The sequence below is a fragment of the Eucyclogobius newberryi genome, unplaced genomic scaffold (genome assembly GCF_026437365.1).
Source record: "Eucyclogobius newberryi isolate DKJ021-1_F unplaced genomic scaffold, fEucNew1.0.hap1 SCAF_6, whole genome shotgun sequence".
NCBI classification, from domain to species: Eukaryota; Metazoa; Chordata; class Actinopteri; order Gobiiformes; family Gobiidae; genus Eucyclogobius; species Eucyclogobius newberryi.
In genome coordinates this window covers 41,164,118-41,180,419 of record NW_027316278.1, presented here as the reverse complement: position 1 = coordinate 41,180,419, position 16,302 = coordinate 41,164,118, and the positions used below count along the sequence as shown (strand labels likewise).

Genomic DNA, 16,302 nt, shown 5'->3' with positions numbered 1-16,302 from the left:
GTGAGGAAAGTGAGGAGAGTGAGGAGGGTGAGGAGAGTGAGGAGGGTGAGGAGGGTGAGGAGAGTGAGGAGGGTGAGGAGAGTGAGGAGGGTGAGGAGGAGGGTGAGGAGAGTGAGGAGAGTGAGGAGGGTGAGGAGAGTGAGGAGGGTGAGGAGGGTGAGGAAGTGAGGAGAGTGAGGAGGGTGAGGAGGGGTAGGAGAGTGAGGAGAGTGAGGAGGGTGAGGAGGAGGGTGAGGAGAGTGAGGAGGGTGAGGAGAGTGAGGAGGGTGAGGAGAGTGAGGAGTGTGAGGAGGGTGAGGAGGAGGGTGAGGAGGAGGGTGAGGAGAGTGAGGAGGGTGAGGAGGGTGAGGAGAGTGAGGAGAGTGAGGAGAGTGAGGAGGGTGAGGAGAGTGAGGAGAGTGAGGAGGGTGAGGAGAGTGAGGAGGGTGAGGAGGGTGAGGAGGGTGAGGAGGGTGAGGAGGGTGAGGAGAGTGAGGAGGGTGAGGAGAGTGAGGAGGGTGAGGAGGGTGAGGGGAGTGAGGAGGGTGAGGGGAGTGAGGAGAGTGAGGAGGGTGAGGAGAATGAGGAGAGTGAGGAGGGTGAGGAGAGTGAGGAGGGTGAGGAGAGTGAGGAGGGGTAGGAGAGTGAGGAGAGTGAGGAGGGTGAGGAGGAGGGTGAGGAGAGTGAGGAGAGTGAGGAGGGTGAGGAGAGTGAGGAGGGTGAGGAGGGTGAGGAGGGTGAGGAGAGTGAGGAGGGGTAGGAGAGTGAGGAGAGTGAGGAGGGTGAGGAGGAGGGTGAGGAGAGTGAGGAGGGTGAGGAGAGTGAGGAGGGTGAGGAGAGTGAGGAGGGTGAGGAGGGTGAGGGGAGTGAGGAGGGTGAGGAGGGTGAGGAGAGTGAGGAGAGTGAGGAGAGTGAGGAGAGTGAGGAGGGTGAGGAGGGTGAGGAGAGTGAGGAGGGTGAGGAGGAGGGTGAGGAGAGTGAGGAGAGTGAGGAGAGTGAGGAGAGTGAGGAGGGTGAGGAGGGTGAGGAGGGTGAGGAGGAGGGTGAGGAGGGTGAGGAGGGGTAGGAGAGTGAGGAGAGTGAGGAGGGTGAGGAGGAGGGTGAGGAGAGTGAGGAGAGTGAGGAGGGTGAGGAGGGTGAGGAGAGTGAGGAGGGTGAGGAGGGTGAGGAGAGTGAGGAGGGTGAGGAGAGTGAGGAGGGTGAGGAGAGTGAGGAGTGTGAGGAGGGTGAGGAGGAGGGTGAGGAGAGTGAGGAGAGTGAGGAGGGTGAGGAGAGTGAGGAGGGTGAGGAGGGTGAGGAGAGTGAGGAGGGTGAGGAGGGTGAGGAGAGTGAGGAGGGTGAGGAGAGTGAGGAGAGTGAGGAGAGTGAGGAGGGTGAGGAGGGTGAGGAGGGTGAGGAGAGTGAGGAGGGTGAGGAGAGTGAGGAGGGTGAGGAGGGTGAGGGGAGTGAGGAGGGTGAGGGGAGTGAGGAGAGTGAGGAGGGTGAGGAGAATGAGGAGAGTGAGGAGGGTGAGGAGAGTGAGGAGGGTGAGGAGAGTGAGGAGGGGTAGGAGAGTGAGGAGAGTGAGGAGGGTGAGGAGGAGGGTGAGGAGAGTGAGGAGAGTGAGGAGGGTGAGGAGAGTGAGGAGGGTGAGGAGGGTGAGGAGGAGGGTGAGGAGAGTGAGGAGGGTGAGGAGGGTGAGGAGAGTGAGGAGGGTGAGGAGGGTGAGGAGAGTGAGGAGAGTGAGGAGGGTGAGGAGGAGGGTGAGGAGAGTGAGGAGAGTGAGGAGGGTGAGGAGAGTGAGGAGGGTGAGGAGGGTGAGGAGAGTGAGGAGGGTGAGGAGGGTGAGGAGAGGGTGAGGAGGGTGAGGAGGGTGAGGGGAGGGTGAGGAGAGGGTGAGGCGGGTGAGGAGGGTGAGGAGAGGGTGAGGCGGGTGAGGAGGGTGAGGAGAGGGTGAGGAGAGGGTGAGGAGGGGTAGGAGAGTGAGGAGCGTGAGGAGGGTGAGGAGGAGGGTGAGGAGAGTGAGGAGAGTGAGGAGGGTGAGGAGGGTGAGGAGAGTGAGGAGGGTGAGGAGGGTGAGGAGAGTGAGGAGGGTGAGGAGGGTGAGGAGAGTGAGGAGGGTGAGGAGAGTGAGGAGTGTGAGGAGAGTGAGGAGGGTGAGGAGGGGTAGGAGAGTGAGGAGAGTGAGGAGGGTGAGGAGGAGGGTGAGGAGAGTGAGGAGAGTGAGGAGGGTGAGGAGGGTGAGGAGAGTGAGGAGGGTGAGGAGGGTGAGGAGAGTGAGGAGGGTGAGGAGGGTGAGGGGAGGGTGAGGAGGGTGAGGAGGGTGAGGAGAGTGAGGAGGGTGAGGAGAGTGAGGAGGGTGAGGAGGGTGAGGAGAGTGAGGAGGGTGAGGAGGGTGAGGAGAGTGAGGAGGGTGAGGAGAGTGAGGAGTGTGAGGAGAGGGTGAGGAGGGTGAGGAGGGTGAGGAGAGTGAGGAGGGTGAGGAGAGTGAGGAGGGTGAGGAGGGTGAGGAGAGTGAGGAGGGTGAGGAGAAGGTGAGGAGGGTGAGGAGAGTGAGGAGGGTGAGGAGGGTGAGGAGAGGGTGAGGAGGGTGAGGAGGGTGAGGGGAGGGTGAGGAGAGGGTGAGGCGGGTGAGGAGGGTGAGGAGGGTGAGGAGAGGGTGAGGAGGGTGAGGAGGGTGAGGAGGGTGAGGAGGGTGAGGAGAGGGTGAGGAGGGTGAGGAGAGGGTGAGGAGGGTGAGGAGGGTGAGGAGGGTGAGGAGGGTGAGGAGAGGGTGAGGAGGGTGAGGAGGGTGAGGAGAGGGTGAGGAGGGTGAGGAGGGTGAGGAGGGTGAGGAGGGTGAGGAGAGGGTGAGGAGGGTGAGGAGAGGGTGAGGAGAGGGTGAGGAGGGTGAGGAGAGGGTGAGGAGGGTGAGGAGGGTGAGGAGGGTGAGGAGGGTGAGGAGAGTGAGGAGGGTGAGGAGGGTGAGGAGAGTGAGGAGAGGGTGAGGAGGGTGAGGAGGGTGAGGAGAGTGAGGAGGGTGAGGAGGGTGAGGAGAGTGAGGAGAGGGTGAGGAGGGTGAGGAGGGTGAGGAGGGTGAGGAGGGTGATGCTGGACAGTGTCAGAGTCACGTGATCTGCTGCTGTGTAAAGCCCGGAGCAGCAGCAGCAGATGGCCGGGGGATTACTGCCCCCTCTCCACCCCCATGACCCAGCTCCTGCTCCACTTCCTGCTCCACTTCCTGCTCCACCTCCTGCTCCACTTCCTGCCCCGCCCCCAGGACAGGAGCAGCTTAGTCACGTGACGGTGGGAGAACTGCTCTCACATGAAACCAAAATGAAGCTCTGTTTTTATTGGTTCATGTTTTTGGCTTGTTCCTTGTGTTGACCCTGAGCCATGTTCCTGTGGTTTTTGTGCTGTCAGCTTAGAAAAAGAGGTTCTCAGCGGGTTTTAACCTGGTTCAAAAATTGTGAATGAATACATTATAATAATAAAAAGAGGACAGTTAAACCGATGGTGGAATTAACCGCACATGTGCAACGCCCCAACTTAAGTCTTTTTTTGACCAACTTCTTTATAATATACAAGGTTTTAAATAACCTAACATTTGATCTAATGTATTATGGATTTGTATGTTCATAATATCCAACTTATCAGTAAAATAAAACAATATCATAGATTAAGGTGTAAAAAGCTCTACACAACGAGTCATGTTTGGACATATCAAGTCTGAGTCAATCATAAACTGCATCATTTTAGTGTAAAAGTCTGTATAAAACGGCTGATTTCTGAGGTCTTTTAGCAGTTTAACACTTCCACACTGACCTGGACACGCCCACCTGGACACGCCCACTATGAATGTGGCACAGCATGAAACACATTTCATCTGTCTGCTGTATTGTCTGAATACTTCATGGAAACGCAGTGCAAATGTCTCACTTTGACTCATTATATTCACTTTAGAGATGAATAATGGCCCCGCCCTCTTTTCACCTTTTCACCTCTGGACTATAGTGAGAAAATGATTGTTTCGACAAAGAAGTCTTTGGATTTAAGCCAGTTTTTGTTCATTGGGATGGGCCCGGTCATTACAGAGATATTATCAATAAACAAAGTAGAAGTTAAATTAAACATGATTCTGACCTGCTCCAGAATATTGACATGTCACATGAACATAACCTGTAAGTAACATATGGACTATAACTGTCTCTGACTGTTATGTCCAGGGCCACATGGACATGTCCAGGGCCACATGGACATGTCCAGGGCCACATGGACATGTCCAATAGAGTAAACACCTGTTCACAAAATCAGGCAAATCCGCTCAGTATTCTTACTGTCCGTGTGATAACTGCGGTCATTCTCATTCCAGAGTGGACTAGATGTCCCATGGTCTCACCCCCATGGTCTCACCCCCATGGTCTCACCCCCATGGTCTCACCCCCATGGTGTCATGGTCTCACCCCCATGGTCTCATGGTCTCACCCCCATGGTCTCACCCCCATGGTCTCACCCCCATGGTCTCACCCCCATGGTCCATGGTCTCTGGTCTCACCTCTGACGCACAGCAGGGCCATGGCGCGCTCTTCAACAGATCCACACTGAAGTCCATAAAGTCCGCTCTGTCCTGTGTCAGAGGCCCCCGAGTCCCGGGCCGAGCATCCCGAGTGTCCCGTGTGCCGAGGAGCCGAGAGGAGCCGAGCGGGACCGAGCAGGACCGAGCGAGACGGTCACCGCTGCCGATCAGACGGTGAAATCCGCTCAGCGCTGCTGCGTTCACGGACAGCTCGGGACAGTGGGACAGGACAGCTCGGGACAATGGGACAGGACAGCTCGGGACAATGGGACAGGACAGCTCTGGTGTCGCGCTCATGTTTAGTTCCAGTCATGAAGAACAAGACAAGGAGCGGCCATCACACGCACAGGAGGTCTACAGAGCCGCGGCGCGCGGCCGAAACTGCTGGGCTATTTGACCGCGGCCAAAATAGTAAAACACTTATTTTTATCTTTTCACCCACGTGTCCCATGACGAGTCTCCAAAAACGAACTCTTCTTTTCTTTTTCTATTTATCTTTTTCCTTTTTTTCTATTTGACATGACCGTGTTTTTTATTTTTTTTAAATGTCCAAAATTGAATATTTAGCATTGACTGTATATGATACATATTTTAAATACACATTTAAAACTGAATTAATGAATTAAACACACTGTATTTCCACTTTTGTTAATGATAATATGACTTAGAGGCAGATTCCATTTGTGAGATTACATTTTACACTTTATAAAATATCAGATTGTAAAGAGCAAAACAAACATTTCAGTGATACTGTCACTTACAGAGCAGAGTAACATTACTACATGAAGAGGAAATGAAAACACAAACAGCTTCTAAGTGGCATTAGTGACTCTGAACTACATGTGTAACATTTACATTTTTATATTTAATCATCACATTATTGCTGTTGGAAAGTTAAAGACATGTCATTTAGAACATTCTTTCATAGGCATTACGTTTCCTGCTTCCGAAGAGTGCACACACTTTCTCACTCGCTCCGCTTGCTATCGCTGCTTTCCTTATTTATTTTGCTTTTTAATCAGTTTTTGTCTTCCAAACATTTTTGCTTTAGACTTTTTCAAGTAAACCAAGGATTTTAAGAACATTTTTCCAGTTTTAACGACATATCTGACGCCAGCGACATGTCCGGGAGAAGAAGGGAGAAAGACTGTGAACGCTGTCGGAAATATCAACAAGAAATTAATGAGCTGAAAACACGGATATTTGTTTTGGAATCTGAAAAAGTTCTTCACGATACCATTCCTGTGTCAACCGACGGTAAGAAGAGCACACTTTTTACAAGAAAAACTGCTACTTTCAACCTAAACCGCAGTGACTCTGTGTCGTTTCCAAAACTGTCTAAAAACCAGAAAGACCAGGCTGTTTCTTGGAACAAACTTGGAGCAAAGCCTAAACGATACAAAGATAACGTGAAGTCACCTAAAATACAGCTCACCAACAGATTTTTACCACTTTCAGAGATGGAATTAAATGAACGAAGGAAAAATTTAAAAGATGACGTGGCCAAAATCCAGCAGACAGAAGGAGGCGTCAAGGTCACAGAGTCTTTGCTGATTGGAGACGGAGCGATAAGTCACGTGACGCATGAAAAGATCAACACACACTGTTTTCCAAGCGCCACTGTTTCTGAGATAACGTCACTCCTTCCAAATATTATGGCTAAGCATGGAGGAGCTAAACAGCTGATTGTGCACGTGGGTGCAGTGGACATGCGGCGGGAACAGACTGAAGTTTTGAAAAGAGAGTTCTTGAAGTTATTCGACGTGCTTGATAAAGTGGAAATCAAAACATTCATAAGTGGACCTCTTCCAAACATCGACAGGAAGATAAACAAGTTTAGCTTCTTCAGCTGAACACATGGCTGTCCAAAGAGTGTGAACCTAGAGGACTGCACTACATCCAGAACTTCTATCTGTTCTGTAAACGAGAGGACCTGCTTAAGAGAACTGGCCCCCACCTATGCAAAGGTGGAGTGAGGGTGCAGAGGTGGAGGGAGGGTGCAGAGGTGGAGTGAGGGTGCAGAGGTGGAGGGAGGGTGCAGAGGTGGAGTGAAGGTGCAGAGGTGGAGTGAGGGTGCAGAGGTGGAGTGAGGGTGCAGAGGTGGAGTGAGGGTGCAGAGGTGGAGTGAGGGTGCAGAGGTGGAGTGAGGGTGCTGACAGAGAACCTGCTCCACGCGCTGAGGCCTGGACATGGTCCTGAGCAGATAGTTAGAGAAGAGAGGAATGAGAGAAGAATTCCTGCTCCATCAGCCAGAGACCGAGCCAATGTTTCAGCATCAACAGCACCACAACCTCAGCCTCCACCAAAGGATTCATCAGCAGCTGCTCCACCACCACCAGCAAAGGATTCAGCTCCAGCTGCTCCACATTCACCTCCACCGCCTCCAGCAAAGGAACAATCTTCAAAGGCCTTGGACCCATCTGTGACAGGCCCAACAACATCCCTGTCACCGCCCCTGCCTTCACACCAGCCCTGGGTTCCCCCTGCAACATCTACTCCCACTAAAGATTCATCATTCTCCTTCTCATCTCCACTCTCACCCAGGGGCCTTCCCAGCCATTTTGAAAGTCTGATCAAATCAGGCATTAAGATGGCTCCACTCACGCCCATAATAGCAAGATCAAGAGTTATGTCTATACATAACAACTCTTCCCCGCACAAGCCGACTACACCAACAAAGGCCCCTCCACCTATCCCCCCTCGCCTTTTACCTGGTCCCAAACTCTCCCCGGCTACAAAAGCCCCACCCTCCATCCCACCTCGCCTTTCACCTGGTATCTCCCATAGCTAGGATGCACTGGGTCTCAGCGTTGCCGGGACTTATTGTCATATTAAAAATCAAACCAACCCGGGGCCCTATGTAAAAAGAGCCCCCCCTAATGCTATTTCTGTAGTCACATCACACAGACGGGGGAAAAAAATGCGAGTCAGGCCCAATCTGTGAAAAGATAAAGCCCACTCCCACTGAAACTAGTCTGAAACTTGCTGTGCTAAATGTCAGATCCTTATGTAACAAATCTCTCTTAATTAATAATTGTATTTCTTCTTATAATCTTGATTTTATGTTTTTAACTGAAACATGGCTTGACAAAAACACAGGAAATGTAGTTCTGATAGAATCTGTTCCACACAACTTTAAGTTTGAATCTGAAACACGAGAAAACAAAAAAGGGGGTGGAGTCTGTGCTGTCTTTAGAGATGAAATAATTACCCGCAGGATGTCTTTTGGGATGTTTTCATCATTTGAGTATGTCGCCTTTAAAAAGGAGCTAAAACGGTCTCCATCCATTCTCTTCATTGTTTTATACAAGCCTCTCCAGCACTGCAAACGTTTTATTCATGATTTTACTGAGATGTTTCAGTCATATGCACAGACTTTGATGGTTTGGTCATTACAGGTGATTTCAATGTGCATGTTGATAATATTTGTGACAGAAACGCAAAAGATGCTGTCCTTGAAACCTTCAGTCTTACTCAGCATGTGAGAGGCCCCACCCACAGCAGAGAGGCCCCACCCACAGCAGAGGGCACACTCTAGATCTCATAATTACAAAGGGGGTAAATATTTCAAATGTTAATGTGATCGATGTTGCTCTGTCTGATAATTTCTGTGTCTTCTTTGACCTGTCCGTTTCTCCCAAACCACCGGTTGGTCCTGCAGCTGTTCAGAGGCTGGTCCTGCAGTTGTTCAGAGGAGACACATAAGTGATGGCACAGGTGCACTGTTTATGGAAATGATAAACTTTGAAAATGTCTCATGTTCTAATGTAAATGATTTGTTGAACTCTGTTACATCTAGTGTTTTGAATGTTCTGGACACCATCGCCCCTATGAAGGCTAAAATGGTTAAAAATAAGCAGAAGTTGCCATGGAGACATGATGATTGGGTCAGGGCACAGAAAAGGGAGTGCAGCAGGGCCAAACGGAAATGGCGCAAGTCAAAGCTCCAGGTTCAAAAAGAGATTTACAAAGAGAAGCTGAACATGTATCTAATCTTATGTAGAACTAGGGAAAGATATTTTTCTGAAATAATTGGAAGCTGCAGTAACAACTCACGTGTCCTGTTGCCACAGTAACAGATGAACAAACTCTCCAGCTCAGCTGCCGTTAGAACTCATTTCCACATCAAGTGTAATGAGTTTGCATTATTCTTTAAAGGTCCCATAACATGCAAAATCGACTTTTCAGAGCTTTTAACCTTCTTACATTGCTATTTGTGCTTCATTCCAGAGTGTTTTTTTTTATTGATTCCCGCAGTGTTTAGCTATATTACAGACTATCTCCTTTCCTCCAATCTCCAAACTGACGGGCGGTGTTCACAGGACCGCGTCATAATCAAAGGCACGCGTCATCATTCTGTTAGATCTGATGCTGCTTTTGACACTGTCCATCATGGGACCCTCTTACAGAGACTAGAGGACTGGGTGGGACCCTCTTACAGAGACTAGAGGACAGGGTGGGACCCTCTTACAGAGACTAGAGGACAGGGTGGGACCCTCTTACAGAGACTAGAGGACAGGGTGGGACCCTCTTACAGAGACTAGAGGACTGGGTGGGACCCTCTTACAGAGACTAGAGGACGGGGTGGGACCCTCTTACAGAGACTAGAGGACGGGGTGGGACCCTCTTACAGAGACTAGAGGACTGGGTGGGACCCTCTTACAGAGACTAGAGGACAGGGTGGGACCCTCTTACAGAGACTAGAGGACAGGGTGGGACCCTCTTACAGAGACTAGAGGACAGGGTGGGCATCACTGGCCCCGCCCTAAACTGGTTATGGTCCTATCTGGAAGACAGGAAGTACTTTGTGTCTCAGACCACATGACCCTGACCTGTGGAGTGCCCAAAGGGTCAGTCCTGGGACCCCTTCTGTTCATCCTCTACATGCTGCTGTTAGGTCACATGACACGCAGTGAAAATGTGTCCAATCACAATAATGCAGACGAGTCAGATCTATGTTTCACTGTCACAGGTGAATATGGACCATTCACTCATGTCACTGCATCCAACAGATCAGTGTGTGGACCGGCCTCCTGCTGGTGCCAGAGGGCCTCCTGCTGGTGTCAGAGGGCCTCCTGCTGGTGCCAGAGGGCCTCCTGCTGGTGCCTGAGAGCCTCCTGCTGGTGTCAGAGGGCCTCCTGCTGGTGTCAGAGGGCCTCCTGCTGGTGCCAGAGGGCCTCCTGCTGGTGTCAGAGGGCCTCCTGCTGGTGCCAGAGGGCCTCCTGCTGGTGCAACAGATCAGTGTGTGGAGGCAAAACAACTTTCTCCAGCTGAACTCTGGGGGTGCTGTGATCCGCCGCACCGGAGCTGTTAGCCATATTAGCCTCATTAGCTTGTGAGGCGGCCTGTTTTCCCCTGGAGCCGTGGACCGTCAGCTTTGATTGTTTCGGTCTTGTGGTGTTACCTGTTTATTCATCTCTTGTTCATCCTTTTTGGAATTATGTGGGGGAAACAGTGATTTTAAAGCAAATTTCAGCAGCAGCGGAGAGAGTGCGTCTGTCCAGCTCGTCACCAGAACCAGAAGTCCTCGCTGTGGCATAGTTTTAATCAACTTTCGATGTATTTCCCTCCAATGTGTCAACATTTGTCACAAAGATCATGTAATTTGGACAGCCACTCTACTAAATATATTAAAATTAAATGGGAAAGAGAGGGTCATTTTGTTTTGACTGATGAAGAATGTGTTTATGTACTGTATATCTCAATATAGAACCACAAAGTCACATGTCTGGAAACAATTGAGTTGGAAGAATGTACAGTTGTCTCCCGCTATAACGCTCTTTCGCAGCTTCGCTGTTTTGCAGATTTTTTTTTAGTCCTTTTTAAAGTTTTTTTTTACAGCGCATTGTTTTCTGCGTCCTATTTGGCTAAGGGACTGTAGACAATTGTCAATCAATCTCTTCTGTACCGTGTATCTTGCACAGTAGCTACAGAATGGATCAGTGACTCCATAAAAAAGAACATTACGCTGGATGCCAACATCATCTGCACAAAAGCTAATTGTCTTCAATTTAAGCACGGGCCCCTCCGGTTTTCCCCATTCACAAGTCGACTCTTGAAGGCTGGTTTAGACTTCTCCGTCATATCTACACAGACCTTCCTGATGCACACAGTGGCCGAATTAAAGCTCTTTTGGCTTTATGAAGCTATTATTGTTCAAACCCCACGAAAACACTTAACTTAATGACTACAGTCCTGTGGCGTTGACGTCTGTCATTAAGTCATTTGAACGCCTGGTCTTGCCCCCCTTCAAGTCCTTCACCTCCTCCCTGCTGGATCCTCTGCCACATCTTCAGCACCTGGACTCCCCAGGAACCTACTCCAGGATCCTGTTTGTGAACTTCAGCTCTGCATCAACACCACCTCCTGCTCTGCTCCAGGACAAGCTCTCCCAGCTCAACGTGCCCGACTCCACCTGCAGGGGGAGCACTGACTCCACCTGCAGGGGGAGCACTGACTCCACCTGCAGGGGGAGCACTGACTCCACCTGCAGGGGGAGGACTGACTCCACCTGCAGGGGGAGCACCGACTTCCTGACGGATCAGAGGCAGTGTGTGCGGCTGGGGAAGAATGTCTCAGACCTGGGACTATCAGCACAGGAGCTCCACAGGGCTGTGTACTTTCTCCCCTGCTCTTCTCCCTGTACACAAACTGCTGCACCTCCATCCATGACTCCGTAAAACTGATCAAGTTTGTGGACGACACCACCCTCATCGGGCTCATCTTGGAGGGGGATGAGTCTGTCTACAGGAGGTGGACCGGCTGGTGTCCTGGTGCAGCGGTAACAACCTGGAGTTAAACGCCCATTTCTCGGCTCCACCATCACCAGGACCTCAAGTGGGAGGAGCCACCATCAGCTCCTCATCAAGAAGGCCCAGCAGAGGATGTACTTCCTGCAGCTGCTGAGGAAAGACAAGCTGCCAGAGCAGATGATGGTGCAGTTCTACACGGCCATCATTGAGTCCATCCTCACCTCCTCCATCACCACCATGTGGTACACTGGAGCAACAGCCAGGAACAAACAGAGACTACAGCGCCCTCTGCTGAGAAGGTGACCCTTCTTATCCTGGACACCCTGCGCACTATTTGAGCCACTCCCCTCAGGCAGGAGGCCACTCCCCTCAGGCAGGAGGCCACTCCCCTCAGGCAGGAGGCCACTCCCCTCAGGCAGGAGGCCACACCCCTCAGGCAGGAGGCCACAAGAAAACGAAAGTTACGACTGTAACTACGGTTCTATGAATCCCGGATGACCGCCAGAGGCGGTGCATAAAGCACTGGATGATCATCCTTGCGCATACACAGGTCGAGAATTAATAACAAAAAAGTCACCTTTGACCCCCCGGTGGCTCACGTGAGTCTATATAGTCACGTGACACCGGGAGCTCAGTCCCTGGAAACCTTCTTGCAAAGCACGAGAATTCCGAGGGACCGGATGCTCTGGCGGTCATCCGGGATTCATAGAACCGTAGTTACAGTCGTAACTTTCGTTCTATTTCATCCCTACTGACCGCCAGAGGCGGTGCATAAAGCACTGGATGACGAATACCAGCAGGGTCCCGAGGAATAGACAAAACCATACCTCAATGGGACGCAGAAGAGTGTTGCCGGAGAACCTCGTCCAGCGGTTGTGAACGCACATATGCCTCAAGCGCACGGACAGGACACAGCTGTTCGGCGGCAGATCCCGCACCAAAACGTGCAAGTTGTAGCGGCCGGTTGTGCCCCTCCGACACCTTTGGAACAAAATCTATATTCGGCCAAAGGGAAACCCCAGAGTTGTCGGGGTGCCAACGAAAACAGGAGTCTGCCACGGACAAAGCCTGGAGCTCACTCACCCGCTTTGCAGAGGCCATCGCCAGAAGGAATACCGTCTTCATTGACAGCCATTTAAGGTCAACCTGCGACAGAGGCTCAAATGGAGAGGATCGCAACGCCTCCAGCACCAGGGACAGGTCCCACGCCGGGGCCACAGACCGGGCCGGCGGATGCACCCTTTAGAAAAAGGGAAATATCTTGGTTACGGCCAACCGAGAAACCATTCCACCCCACATGGCCACAAGAAATTGCGGCAATGTATACCTTCAGGGTAGATGGAGAGCGCCCCTGGCCAAATAGCTCCTGCACGAATGCGAGCACCGTTGACACAGCACAATGCACTGGATCCTCCCCGCTTTTGCGACACCAGGCGTCAAACAGTTTCCACTTGCAGGAATACAGAAGACGGGTAGACCGGGCACGAGCATTGCTTATCGTGTTCCCAATCTCCCCGGCGTACCTCGAGAAGGTCAGGCCGGGCCCTGCAGCGGCCATACCCAGAGCTTCAGGCGCTCGGGATTGGGGTGCAGAATCTGACCCCCTAGTTGAGAGAGGAGATCCCGCCTGGGGGGGAGACGTCTCGCTATGCCGCAGCAGAGCCTGCGCAGCAAAGGAAACCATGTCCTCCCTGGCCAAAACGGGGCCACAAGCAGGAGACTGTGGCCCTCCTGAAAGACCCTGAGAAGCGTCTGATGAATCAGGAGGAATGGGGGAAATGCATAAAGCATCGTCCTCGGCCAGTCGTGTGCCAGTGCGTCCTGACCCAGTGGGCTGGCCCTGTCCGCCAGCGAGAACCACTGAGGGCAGTGTGTCACGTCGTGGGAGGCAAAAAGATCCACCTGTGCCCTGCCGAAGGTCTCCCAAATGTCCCTCACCACCTCCGGGTGAAGCTGCCAGTCCCCCGGCAGCGGCCGATGGCGAGACAGGAAGTCCGCGGACACATTCCAAACCCCCGGAATGTGAACAGCGCTCAGACTGGCAAGGCGCAGGGTAGCCCAAGTCAGGACCCGTTGTGCAATCCTGAACAGGGTCACCGACCCAGTGCCGCCCTGGTGATTTATGTGAAAAACCACACTGGTGTTGTCGGACCGTACCATGACATGACGGCCGCGCAGGTGTGGCAAGAAATGGCGCAGCGCTAGCTCGACAGTCAAGAACTCCAGCACATTGATGTGCAGCCTGCTCTGCCTCTGGGACCATGACCCTTGCACCATCCGTGCCTGCCATGTCGCACCCCAGCCTAGGAGGGATGCGTCGGTGTACACAACCTCCCGTCTGGAAGGAAGAGGCCCCAGCGGAACGCCCTGTGTCATAAAGGCCTCGTTCCGCCACCTGCATAGAGACACCCGGCATTGGGGAGATACGGATAGCCGCTGCCGCCTGTGATCCTGACGTGTGGGGTCCAGGTGTAGGCTGTTGAGCCACATCTGAAGGGGGCGCAAAGACAGCAGCCCCAGAGGAACCACCGTTGCGGCCGCAGTCAGCTTGCCCAAGAGGCTTAGGAAGAAGACGTAGGGAAGAGAACTCCCCTGTCGAAAGTCCCGCAACATTCCCAAAATATCGTCCACCCGCTTGGGCGAAGGGCGCGCAGTCGCTGTATGGGAGTCGAGGACCATGCCGAGGAAAGTTGCTACTTGTGACGACACAAGGCAGCTCTTTGCCAAGTTCACCCGCAGCCCCAAGTTGGCCACGTGCCTGAGCACAGTCTCTGTATCTTGAAGCGCCTGCTCGTGGCTGGGCGCACAAATGAGCCAGTCGTCCAGATAGGGCAGAATCCGCAACCCCTGGGCCTGCAAGGGGGACAAGGCTGCAGCGACGCACCTTGTAAACACTCAAGGGGACAGAGATAACCCGAATGGCAGGACCCTGAACTGGAAGTGTTCTCCCCGGAAAGCAAAGTGGAGAAACTTCCAATGTGGCGGTGCAATGGGGACATGAAAATATGCATCCTTCAGGTCTACTGTTGTGAACCAGTCGCCTGGGGAGATCGCCTGGAGCACTTGTCTGACCGCCAACATTCTGAAAGGGAGTACCTTTAAAAACATATTTAGACCCCTCAGGTTCAGAACTGGGCGTAAATCGCCCGTCTTCTTGGGCACTAAAAAATAACGGGAATAAAAGCCCCCTGGATCCAGCAGGGGGTCCACAGGAACTATCGCCCCCTTGTCCAGCAAGGTGCGAATCTCCTGAGAGAGCGCCTGCGCCTTGGCCGAATCCTGAATAACTGTCATTCGGATCCGACCAGGAACAGGAGGCCGGCAGCGGAACTGCAGACGATACCCTTCGGACAGCATGGCCAGCACCCAAATATCTGGGGAGTGAGCCGTCCAGTACTCCAGCTGTCCTATGGAAAAATGTCCTACTGCCGGCCCTGTGGCCTCATCTGGAGGCCCCTCGACCCCGCCCGGGTTTGTGGGGGCCACGGCCGAGCTGTGAGGAACGGGATGCACGGGACGGACGAAATCCAAATCTTGGGGCCTGTTGCAAGTCTGAGTCATGATGGGGCGGTGGTGTGTATTTCCGTGAAGAAACGGGAGGGGCGGCCTGAGCCGGTCGATGAGACCCCCGCCTATGATGCCCCGCTAACTGCTGCCGTGTACGGCAAGCCTGGGCCGTGCGCTCTAGAGCCTCCAGGGCGGCCGGGCCAAATAGTTCTCCGGGAAGAACTGGAAGACCCCTCAAGGTCTTCCTACTGGCCTCAGAGAGCGGAGACTGTGCCAGCCATACTTGGCGGCGAGCTTGCACTAATGTAGAGAGCAGTCGCCCTAGTTCCCTTGACATGAGGGCAAAAGCCTGCAAGGAGGCATCAACCAGCCCATGTGTTGGTTGGTCCACTGGCACCGTCTCAAGGGAAACCGACAGGCCAAGCATTAAATGAGACAATGAGTTCCCAATGCGACCCATACGAGCTCCCATGTCGTACGCCTTACACAGAAGGTCGTCTGTAACCCGGCACTGTGGTCGTGGACACCGGGCATTAGTCTGTAAAGTCTCCTCTGGGCGGACGATGAGGGAGGCAATAGCCGGCTCCACTGCCGGCATATGTCCCAGGCCAAGCTTCTGAGGATCCTGCATCAGTGCCAAAACCCTGCCATCTGAAGTAGGCCTCGAAAATGCCTTTGGGTCTGTCCAACAGGCATGCAGTTCCTTAATGTACTCCTCCGAGGGAGGAACTGCAAAGTGGGACGCTGCAGCCTGGCGCCGAAAGAAGGCGCTCGATCCCGCGGAACATCCAGCTTTAAGCGGGAAAGTACCGTCCGCAAAGCCGCTGTGACAGTGTCATCACTGTCGGCCTGAGAGCCGGCAGAGGCCAGTGAGCCAGATTCTGAAACTCTGGAGCTCAGAAGGTCAGACTCCAGCTGAAACTGCGTGTCTGAAGCAGCCACAGATATGACGTCGTCATATACTGAGGCTGTGCCATGCCCCTCATACCGTTGTGCCACCACCCGACTGGCATCAGTCTGGAGAGTCTGGATAACTGCCCGCATTTGGGCCAGTTCAGATGTCAGCGTGCTCACTTGAGCCGCTAACTTCCCGGGGCCCTTTTTCTTAAATGGGGGGCCGCCTTGAGTAGCCGTGGACGGCCGCTTGAGGCCCCCAGTCTGGCCAGCTGGTAACTGACTCAGAGGCGCCACAGACAACCAGTCTGAAGCGTCCTCGAAAGCCGCCAAGCGCGCCACGCGCACAGACCGGGGCATAACCGAACAGTTGGAGCAAGCATCATCGGAGAGTGCCTCCCGAAGATGATCCACTCCAAGACAAGCAGGGCAGAGATCATGCCCATCGCCAGGCTGCAGCGGCGCCAGGCAGGACCGGCAGCACAGGGACTCCAGCATGATAAGACCGGAGCCAATAGAGTCGGGTCGAGCGGAACGCCACTAGCGACCCTAAGATATAAAACCTCTTACCTACCCCGGTAAGAGGGGCGCAGCGGGGTCAGGTTGAGCAGGGAACGCCACTAATGACCCGCTATA

At 53.1% G+C, this 16,302-nt stretch overlaps 1 protein-coding gene across 1 annotated transcript; it reads right to left on the bottom strand.

Moving 5' to 3' along the window:
• Positions 1 to 12,798: 12,798 nt before the first annotated feature.
• On the bottom strand, positions 12,799 to 16,026 carry LOC140347486 (uncharacterized). The gene is given in 3 exon segments (XM_072433923.1): positions 12,799 to 14,758; positions 14,916 to 15,523; positions 15,583 to 16,026. Coding segments are annotated over 3 exon segments (3,012 nt in total).
• Positions 16,027 to 16,302: the final 276 nt, after the last annotated feature.